Source organism: Heteronotia binoei, chromosome 2 (assembly GCF_032191835.1).
Source record: "Heteronotia binoei isolate CCM8104 ecotype False Entrance Well chromosome 2, APGP_CSIRO_Hbin_v1, whole genome shotgun sequence".
NCBI classification, from domain to species: Eukaryota; Metazoa; Chordata; class Lepidosauria; order Squamata; family Gekkonidae; genus Heteronotia; species Heteronotia binoei.
In genome coordinates this window covers 202,757,884-202,769,399 of record NC_083224.1, presented here as the reverse complement: position 1 = coordinate 202,769,399, position 11,516 = coordinate 202,757,884, and the positions used below count along the sequence as shown (strand labels likewise).

The following is an 11,516-nucleotide window of genomic DNA, read 5'->3' as shown; positions in this document are numbered from 1 at the left end:
GTCCCCTTGAAATCATGTTCTGCCTGCCTGCCTGCCTCTGCGGGTGTGGGGGGGGATGTTGCTACCTTTAGGTGTTGGGAAATATACACCAAGTATCGTAACCCCAAATTACTAAAACAACTATATATAATTCAAATAGTAATGATTCCTTCATAATCCAAATAATCATAATTCATACCATAGCTATAGAAATCAAAATTCATCATCAACAGTCCACAAATTGATAATACTTCACAGTTGTCCACCAACGTAGCCCACAGATGTTCAGCATGCATCCACTGAAGTGGTCAAAAGTTTTTGTATAAATCCGGACTTCCGGGGGAGGAAAATGTTGAACTGAGCTGCTTCTCATAACGGGAGCAGGCTGGAACTTCTGTTTGGGGTAGTGGAAGGCAATTTAATGTCTACTGCCTACTTTTCTCAGTCAGAGATTAGTCCAAGATATGCACAGGAAACTTTGAGGAGATTTGCCTTGGCTAAAAGGGAGTCCCGGGGAGGGGGGGGGGCTCCTTTGAGGGGTCTCCGGGAAGAGTTGCATTTGCATCATCTACAGAAGCTTTCAGAGTCATTTATTTGACATAAGCTCGACAGGATCCTAACCTTCTTGGACATTGCTAAACATCTAAAGCTTTGCAAGATCGGTGAGAACTTGGATAATTGGAAGAGAAGGTACAAATTACTATCTTTCATTCCGGAACTATATACAGCTTAATGAAATAAATTTAAAAGGTGGGAAAGGAAAATCTAGAAAGTCTGGAAGAAGAGGGGAGGAAGAGGTGAAATTTGGACTTTATAAATATAAAAGACAGTGTTAAAAAGTGCTAAAAAGTGGAAAGGAATTTATTGTTTGGTCTACTTGCGGTTTTGAAAAAAGAGCACCATCGTCACAGACCCGCAGCACATTCAAGCAAGACAGGAAATATGTCAAGTATCGTGAGATCTCCTTACCAGTGTGAATGAGACTTCGTGGCAACAAAAGCAGGAAGTAGCGGAAGGAAAACCTACTCTAGGAATTTACTACCATTGAGAAACATCGGCGGCCATTGCTGGGAGGTCAAAATAAAAACAATGTTTTTAAAGAATTTGGGACATTAAAAATTATTGGAGTTAATTGAGAAGAGGGTAAGATGTTAAATACTATTGGTCATATTATTTGTGTGGGCCTCAGATGTTTTTAAAAGGGGAAAAAATTGTAAGGAGCAGTAAAAAATCGCGACTGCTATTTTGGAAGATTTAAAAACTTTAAAAATAAATATCTTGACTTTGGGAGCTCCGAGGACGGCGTAATGGGGCTTGTTATAAAGGGCAAGTCTTACTCTTTTGAATCTGATAGTCGAATTGGAAATTGGTGAGGTCCAAATTTCCGTTGTTTTTTAAATGTCTGAATGCAAGCAGCCCCGTACAAGAGCTACTTCATTAGAAAAAATGCAGGACCAATTGGAGGCAATGGAGGCCAAAATGATGAAAGGGGTGAGAAAGATGATAAATGAATCGGGAAAAAAATTATTGCAGAGATTTAAAAAGATATGGAAGATCTCAGAAAGGAAACTGAGGAAACATCTAAGAAAGTGCGGGAGGTAGAAGGCAGAATGAAAGTATATGATTCCACCTTGTTGAAAATGCAAGAAAAAGTGACAATCCATGACTGCAAATTGATGGAGACTCAGATACGTCTGAGAGGAGTACCTGAGAAGGAGGATGGTGATTTAAAAGAATATATAATAAAAATAATTGCAGAATTTTTAGAGGAAGACCCTGAAGAGTCTAAAAACATGTGTGACTATATGTATAGAGTGAACTCACTTTATGCCAAGAAAAATAACTTACCAAGAGATGTTGTCATAAGATATATGACAAAGGAAATGGTGGGAAGGATCATAAGTAAAAACTTTGAGAAGACATTGATAGTGGGAGGCAGTAGAGTAAGAATCATGGAGCTGCCAAGGCAAGTGATAAATGATAGAAGAACATATAAAAAGTTGACAGAAAAATTGAGAGACAATGGAATGAGGTTTAGATGGATAATACCTGAAGGCTTGAGCTTTGAACTCCAGGGGAAAAGAATCACAATTACAAATGCACAGGATATGCGTAGATTTTTTGAAGAAAATAAAGAATTTGCACCATGATGGATTACAAATTATTGTCTTGGAATGTAAATGGGCTAAATTCACCACAAAAAAGAAGGGCAACATTTCATTGGATTAAGAAACAAAACTGTAATATAATTTGTTTGCAAGAAGTGCATATCAAACAAAAGGATTATACATTTTTATAGAAAAAACAATTGGGAGTGGAATTTTTTTCATTGGCTGAACAGAAGAAAAGGGGAGTGGTTTTTTATAGTAAACAAGAATTGGAGCCAAAATTAGTATTTAAGGATAAAGATGGAAGATTTGTAGCAGTAGAGACAATATTAGATGGGAAAAAAACATTGTTATTGGGACTCTATGCGCCTAATGGTGCAAAGGATGTTTTTTTTAAAGACATTATACAACAGCTTAATGAATTGACCTATGACTAAGTTTTGATAATGGGAGATTTTAATGGAACAGTTAAGAACTCATTAGACAGGTCGAGAGGGGGAAAAAACAATAGTAAAGGAAAATTGCCAAAGTCTTTTTTTGAACTGGTTAAACAAGAAAATCTGAAAGATATATGGAGGAAATTTAACCCTGAAGTTCGGGACTATACTTTTTTTTCTGCAAGACACAAAACTTTTTCTAGAATTGACATATTGTGGGGAACTAAAGATTTAGGTCTTATAACAAGGAAAATAGAGATTTTACCTAAAATTGGTGCTGAGCATAACCCAATAATGTGGATTACAAAATTGTCCAAGAAGGTGAGAAGATGGAGATTGAATGAAGATTTGCTACAGAATAAAGAAATAGTGACATACCTAGGAAATGAAACCAAAGCTTTTTTTCAAGTGAATGACAAAGAATGACTTTCAGATGGTCTGGGATGCCTATAAAGCAGTAATGAGAGGAATGTTGATTACTTTGAATAATATAGATAAGAGAGTAAAAGAAAAACAGTTGTTGGACATTCAAAATGAAATAAAGAAAAAGGAAGGGGAGTTGAGAAAAAGGCCAGGGAAAAAGAAAATTTTAAGGGAAATTACAATATTACCAACTCAATTGAGACATTTGTTAAATAAAGAAGTGGAATGGAGTTTGAAAAGACTTCAGCAGAAATCCTTTGAGGAAGCAAATAAACCAGGAAAGTATTTGGCTTGGCAATTGAAGAAAAAGAGAGAAAATAGAATTATTAACAGAATTGTGGAAGATGGAAGAGAAGTGGTTACTCAAGAGGGAATAAAAAGAGATTTTTAAGTACTATGCCAAATTGAGTTTTGGCAGATGATTTAGCAAGAGATGTCTAAGATCTTGGGATATGAGCTTAACAAAGTTGCAGAGACTTTTCTGTTGGGACTACAAATGAAAAAATTTCCAAAAGAAGATAGAACTTTAATCTGGTACTTGCTCTCAGCCGTTAGGACATTGTATGCGCAGTTGTGGAAGCAAGAAAAAATAACAGAGAAATGTGATTGGATTATAAAAGTTATGACATGGAGTGAAATGGACAAATTAACAAGAATATTAAGAGACTATGATTTAGACGTTTTTAAGACTGAATGGAAAAAGTTTAGAAGATATGTAGAAAAAGAGTGGAAAATAAAAGGACATTGGACAATCTTTGATAATGATTAAGTTTTAAAAAGAAGAATATAAATTTTTGTTTTAATAGTTAAGGGTACCTTTAAATATTTGCATTTTAAGTAAATAACATCGGTGGGGGTCAAGTAACGGGGGGAGGGGTGGGTAGAAAGTAAGATATGGGGTAGATAAAAGAAGGGGTTTTTTAAAGATGTAAGATATAGACTTATTACCATGTGTTACCAATAAAATTGTTTTAAACTTAAAAAGTTTTTGTATAAATCCAAAATGCTGAAACCAAAAGCAGAATGCTTTCTTTATAACACCTCCAGGTGTTAGCTGGAGATCTCCCTCTATTACAACTGATCTCCACAAGACAGAGATCAGTTCACCTAGAAAAAACGGTGGCTTTGGAAGGTGGCCTCTGTGGTATTATACAACCACACCGAAGTCCCTCTCCTCTCCAAACCCTCCCCTCCTCACTCTCTACCCCCCAAATCTCCAGGTACTTCCCAACCTGGAGCTGACAACCCTTGTGTATGTGTGTTTGTGTGAGCGCATGTGTGTGTGTGAGAGAAAAAGAGAGAGAGAGATTGTAGGCATTTGGACAGACAGGGTATCTCGAAAGATGCAGGAAGGCTTGGTTTCCTGCTTTTCAGTTTCCCTTTCCTGGCAGTAAACAAAACACTATGAGGGTGTGTAAAGCGCTCTAATCTCAGTGGCACAATTTTTTTTTTTTAACAAACAGATCGTAAAAGCGCTCTGTGCTTTTTAAAAAATAAACCCAGTTGAGGAGGTCGGCGGGGGAGATGTGGTCTGAGTAGGTTTGCCAATGACTGAGCTGGTTAAGAGCAGCGGACTCAAATCTGGAGAACTGGGTTCGATTCCCCTCTCCTCCACATAAAAGCCAGCTGAGTGACCTTGGGCCAGTCACAGTTCCCTCAGAATTCTCTCAGCCCCGCCTGTCTCCCAGGGTGTCTGTTGTGGGGAAAGCCACTCTGAGATCCTTCAGGTAGTCAAGGGTGGAGTATAATATCAACTCTTCTTCTTTGAGGGAAAATGGACCTGGCTTGCCATTCTGATAGGAACAGCACAACGATCAAAAGAAATAAATAGACACGCCAGTTCATGACAGGGAGAAAAATATTGTCACCCCTCTGGTTAAAGGCAGAAGAGCAGGAACTGGATAACAATATCATTGTCAGCCTTAGCATAGCTTGGATTGTTTTTTTTATGACCTTCATATCTTATCCATTGCTGGGAAACAGCCAAGAGGACGACATCCTCGATTACAAGGACAACAGAGAAATGAATGGAGGCAGGAGATGGAGGGTTTGACCGGATATAGAGATGGAATTAACGGCCTTCATTCTGGAAACCCGGAGAAAACACCCCAGCGGCTTTCAAGGGAAATGCAATATATATATATATATATATATATATATATATATATATATATATATATATATATATATATATATATATATGGGAAACACAAATTATCTGTGACTGCTTATCAAAGCAATGATCCTGCTTCTGAACTTTACACCCATAGGAATTTGCTATGATTAATTTGCAGAGGGGAAGAAACTCGGTACTTGCTCAGAGGCACTGTCTGTGGTATTAGAGGCTGGCCAGCTCCAGATGGAGAAATACCTGGATATTTGGGGGGAGGGGGGGAGCCTGAGGGGGGTGGGGTTTGAGAACTGGAGGGACTTCAGTTGAGGTATAATGCCACAGAGTCTTATCTCCAAAACAGCCATTTTCTCCAAGGGAACTGATCTCTTGCCTGGAGACTAGTTGTAATCCCAGGAAATCTCCAGCTACCACCTGGAGGATGGTGAACATATTTACATTTGTATTTCATCTGTTCCAAGGCTTTGGAAACAGGCTGACCTTAAGAATGTTTTGTAAATTAAAATACACTGTGGAATTCTTCTACACATTTAGGGTCTTTTGCCTCCTGGGTTTGTTCATGTTTACTTGGAAGTGAGAGACCAAAGTTAGATTCCACCTTGAGTCCACCTGCCCACCTGCATCTACTTGGAAGTAAGTTCCTCTAGATTTTATGGGATGCAATCCCCAGAGGGGATTGAGTTCAGTGAGACTTAGTTGCAAGGTAGCATGCAGGAAATCCAACTGCATTACTTAAAACATTTACGCTCAGCTTTGTCGCAGTCTGTTTTTTAAAAGAGCTGCCATGAAGCTCCATGCAGAGAGCTGGTTGGGATGTATATAATTTAACTTTTAAAAATATAATGTGTATTTTAATTGGTTGTTGTAGATTTCCTGGGCTGTGTGGCTATGGTCTTGGCATTGTGAGACCTGACGTTTCTCCAGCAACTGTGACTGGCATCCTCAGAGGTGTAACGCAGAAAGCTGGAGTTCTCTCTGGGTCAAATTGAGAAGAAGCTGGTAGGCAGGTAATTTAGGCAGGTAACTCAGGCAAGTGGGTAGGGCTGAGTCATTACCTTGTGGGAGCTTCCTGGGCTGTGACAAGTTAATGGAGGAGCTTACCTGAGGGGGTTCTTTTGTATATGGATTGGCTATTGAAATTCTAATCTTATCTGTAGTGCAGTTGTAAGCTGTAGGGTATTTTGTTTTTCAGGATTGGAAGCCATGCCCTATTCATTTTTAAACTTTCTTCCTTCCTGTTGAAATTATGTTATGTTTCTGTTTATTACCTGCCTACCAGCTTCTTCTCAATTTGACCCAGAGAGAACTCCAGTTTTCTGGGTTACACCTCTGAGGATGCCAGCCACAGTTGCTGGCGAAACATCAGGTCTCAACAATGCCAAGACCACAACCACACAGCCTGCAAAATTTACAACAACCAATGGACTTCAGCCATGAAAGTCTTCAACAACATATTGTATTTTAATTGTTTCCCAAAGTGGTGAATAGCAGTCCCATAAACAAAACGAAAATCCATAAAACAGATACCAAGATCATGAACATCAGTGAAAATCAGGGCTTTTTTTGAGCAGGAACGCACAGGAACACAGTTCCGGCTAGCTTGGTTTCAGGGGGTGTGGCCTAATATGCAAATGAGTTCCTGCTGTGTTTTTTCTACAAAAAACCCTGGTGAAAGTGAAATTAATTCTGGAAAAATCCTCTCAGCAGCAATAGAAAAAGGTAGGGTTGCCAATCCCCAGGTGGGGACAGGGGATTCCCCAGTTTAAACTGAGAGAGAGCTGCTACCTGACAGCTGCCAGATAGAGTTCCCGGTGACCAACCGTCTGAAAAGCAGAACCGCCAACATAGTAATGGTACAGCACCGTGGAATAGTTTTTAAATTTTAATTGTATTAATGTTTTATAGATTTTATTGACTTATTGTTTTAAATCGTGTAAACGGCTTGCGGAGAGGGCGGGATAAAAGTCTAATGTAAATAAATAAATAAAGTTTAGAGACCCTCCCCCCACTTCAGGGTCATCAGAGGGAGGGAAATGTCTGCTGGGCACTCTGTTATTCGCTATGGAGAGTGATTCCCATAGGGCAGGGGTGGCCAACGGTAGCTCTCCAGATGTTTTTTGCCTACAACTCCCATCAGCCCCAGCCAGCATGACCAGTGGCTGGGGCTGATGGGAGTTGTAGGCAAAAACTTCTGGAGAGCTACCGTTGGCCACCCCTGCCATAGGGTATAATGGAGAATTGTTCCATGGGTATCTGGGGCTTGAGGAGGGGCACCAAATTTTCAGGATAGCATCCAGGGCCTCTCCCCAAAATGCCCTCCAAGTTTCAAAAAGATTGAACCAGGAGGTCCAATTCTGTGAGCCCCCAGAGAAGGTGTCCCTATCCTTCATTATTTCCAAATGGAGAGAAGGCATTTAAAAGATGCACAGTCTCTTTAAATGTGATGGCCAGAACTCCCTTTGGAGTTTAGTTATGCTTGTCACACCCTTGCTTCTGGCTCCACCCCCAAAGTCTCCTGGCTCCACCCTCAAAAATCCCCTGGCTCCACTTCCAAAGTCCCCAGATATTTCTTGAATTGGATTTGGCAACCTGAGAAACAGGTATCAACATAGTGGGGCAATTGGAGGGGCTTTTCCCCCTTGCTAATGATGATCTCATATATTTTTTCCCTGCTGCTTTATCCCAAAAATCCCATTTTGCTTTTGCTTCTCCCTAGAATGCCACAGAGTCCCCACTCCAAAGCAGCCATTTTCTCCTGGGGAATTGATCTGTTGTCTGGAAACCTGTTGTAATACCAGCAAGTCTCCAAGCCACACGTAGAAGCTGGCAAAACTAAAAGGGTTCAGCACTGCACACACATCCGCAGATAGAAAACCGCATGATCTGAAAGGGGCAGAAAATATTTCCTAATGGATGCTGCATATCTACTGTTTGTACATCTCTCCCCCTTGCCAAAAGGTCCCAAACTCAGCAAGAGGAGCTCTGAGGCATGACCTGTGGCTACAACGATCCCTTTGTTTCCGTAGAGTGGAATCACCAGAGGGTTTTTCGTGCATCATAGGGAGAAAACAGAGGGAATTGAGAGAAGCTAGAGGGCATCTTGGCCCTCATCCCACTCATCCTGCTGAAAGCATCACTGGGCAAAATCACCAGAAAATTTTTTAGATGCCCTCTGCAATGGCGCCATTAACAACAGCTTGCTCTGCAGACGACATGGGGCCATGGTGTGTATCTGGGGGTCATTTTGTGGAAAAAGAGATGCCGGAGCTCATTAGCGCAACTCATCTGCATAACTCGTTTGCATATGCCACACACCCCTGACGTCACTGGAAGGTGTACTGAGTTATATCGGCTCAGCATCTACCTTCAAATGCTTCTTGAATTATAACTGTCATAAGAAAACTTTACTCCCATCATACTTTTTCAATTACTTTCTCCTATGTGGCCACAGGGCATGATGAAGATTTCCATCGGTCTGCTTGATATGTTTTGGTTCTTGTAATATCCTGGGTTTGGAGACGTTCAGCCATAACGATGCTTTATTGAACACAACAAGACAACATGGCAGGGCCGGGTCCCTGCTTATATGGCCGCACCCGGAACAACCTCCCCCCCAAGTCCTGGCCGGTCTGGGTGGCTGAATATTCGCACCTTAATCACCCATTGGCCCCCCCGGACGGGTCCAGCCTCTCTCAGGTGACCCACGGTTTCCTGCTGTTCCCCGGAGCGCATGAAGCCACGCTGAGTTGTAAATTGAAATTCAAGTCTAAAATGCAGTACACAACAGTTCTTTTCCCATTTTTGTGGGGGTAAATATTAGAAAGTTTATCAAATCTTAGACCTCAGCAAAATTCTCATAGGGAGTTTGAACAATGGAGCCCAGAAGCAAGTATTTGGGGAGGGGGGTAAGCAAGAAAGAGCACAGCAAAATGTGGAGGTTCCAGAGCTCTGCTCCTGTGAGCCCCTGTCCAAAATGAGGCCTTTGTGTATCACTCTGCAGTGAGTCATTCTGTTGCTGATTGCTGCTGCTCAAAGCTCTTGACAAAGGCTCCATGGCTCCCCTAGTATGTTGATACATTTTCCCAGAAACATGCTTAATGGCTGCTTCACAGCAGTTTTACTGCAGTGTGGTTGAACAAGGAATGCACGACTTTGCAAGCTGTAGCCAGTTGCTATTTTCTTCCAGAAGGGCATTAGGAAGAGCTTGGACCCCAGAACACCAGGGGAGGCATGGTGGCTCAGTGGTGGAGCATCTGCTTGGTAAACAGAAGGTCCCAGGTTCAATCCTCAGCATCTCCAACTAAAAAGGGTCCAGGCAAATAGGTGTGAAAAACCTCAGCTTGAGACCCTGGAGAGCAGGGGAGGGAAGGTGGCTCAGTGGTAGAGCATCTGCTTGGGAAGCAGAAAGTCCCAGGTTCAATCCCTGGCATCTCCAACTAAAAAGGGTCCAGGCAAATAGGTGTGAAAAACCTCAGCTTGAAACCCTGGAGAGCCGCTGCCAGTCTGAGTAGACAAGACTGACTTTGATGGACCAAGGGTCTGATTCAGTAAAAAGCAGCTTCATATGTTCATGTTCATCTACCAGCTGAAACTAGATAAATCACATGTGATTTCTTTGCACAGTCAGTGCTATAGCTTGGGTTGTGCAGATAATTTTTGTTACACATTGTTCCATGTTAACTACAGAAGGGTCCCTGCAAACATCTCCTAGTGCAGCATTTCTGTGATTGACAGTGGATTCTCTCCTAGGCTGTGTTTAATTCTCATATGGAAGCATGGGCAAAAGACGAGCCCTAATTCGTTCCTTCTCTTCTCCTACTGCAGATTGAAGCGGTTGGGAAAAGGGGCGGGGGGGGGGGTAGGGTTTCTTATCAGGCAAAGTGTAGCCAACTCTGAGATGGTAAATTCCTAGGTATTTAGAGGGGGGTGGCGCTTGGGGAGGGGAGGGGCATCAGTGGGGTACAGTGCTAGAGAACCCACCCTCCCAAGCAGCAAGGTTCCTCTGTGCTAAGCAGCAATTCATTAGGCATAGTTTTCCTTGAATTGCTCCTTCCTTCCTCCCTTCCCTACCTCATTCCTCCCTCCCTCCCTTCCTCCCTCCCTCCCTTCCTCTGGGGGCATTATTTCTCTCTGTGTTTGTGCCTCTTGCAGATGAGGTGGAATCTCACCGCTCACTTGCCCACGAGTGTCTCGGGGAGGCTCTGAGGATTCTCCGGCAGGTCATCAACAAGTACCCTCTGCTCAATACCTTGGAGACGCTGACGGCAGCAGGGACTCTGATCTCCAAAGTCAAAGGTCAGTAGACGATTCCCAATTCATCTGAATGTTGGGCAATAAATGGTAAAGGTTGCAGAAGAATGAACTTGAGTGATAGAACTGATGAGGACAGAAGGGATCATTACATAGAGCACACAAGGTCTCTCAGTGGCTACAAGCCATGGTGGCTGATGGGAACATTAACGTTCAGAGGCAGTAAAACTCTGAATCCCAGGGCCAGAAAGCAATATAAGGGAAGGCCTCGACCTCTCTGCCCTGTTGTTGGCCCTCCAGAGGAACAGGCTGGGCACTGTGTGAGACAAGATGCAGGACTAGATGGACCTAGCAGATGATCCAGCAGAGCTCTTCTGATGTTCTTATGAAGGCCTCGGCCTCTATGCCCTATTGTTGGCCCTGCAGAGGAACTGGCTGGCCACTGTGTGAGACAGGTTGCTGGACTAGGTGGACCACTGTTCTGATCCAGTGGGGCTCTTCTTATGTTCTTATGAAGGCCTCGACCTCTATTCCCTGTTGTTGGTCCTCCAGAGGAGCTGGTTGGCCACTTCGTGAAGCAGGACACTGGAGTAGATGGACCACTAGTCTGATCCAGTAGGGCTCTTCTTATGTTCTTATGAAGGCCTCAGCCTCTCTGCCCTGTTCTTCACCCTCCAGAACTGGTTGGCCACTGTGTGAGACAGGATGCTGGGCTAGATGGACCGCTGGTCTGATCCAGCAGGGCTCTTCTGATGTTCTTATGAAGGCCTCAGCCACCCTGCCCTGTTGTTGGCCCTCCAGAGGAACTGACTGGCCACTGTGTGAGACAGGATGCTGGGCTAGATGGACCACTGCTCTGATCCAGCAGGGCTCTTTCTTATGTTTTTATTATCTCAGGTTCACTCAAATAAAGGTGTGTGCTGGGGGGGGGAGGCAGAACTTCTGTCAGGAGATGTTTTGCACCACAAAATGGTAGCAAGAAATGTGTTTGGCAAGAGCCTTTCAAACCTGATAAGGAAGGCTTTAAACTAAATCCTGTGGGGCAGAGAGATAAAAATTCAAAGCCTACTATGATGCCAATAACTTGGAGGAGATAAGAACACTAAAGATGTGTGAGGAGGGTCAAATAGGCAGAGACCCATTGATTTGCAGGTAAGAACCGAAATGAAACACTTGGTGCACCTAAAC

General features: G+C 42.7%; 1 protein-coding gene across 1 annotated transcript in view; it reads left to right on the top strand.

Annotated features, from left to right (window-relative positions):
* The window catches only part of ARHGAP45 (Rho GTPase activating protein 45), an 89,008-nt gene that overhangs the window by 23,099 nt on the left and 54,393 nt on the right, over window positions 1–11,516 (top strand). Inside the window, 1 exon segment of the mRNA XM_060232867.1 lies at window positions 10,230–10,373. Within this exon segment, the coding sequence (XP_060088850.1) occupies window positions 10,230–10,373 (144 nt within the window).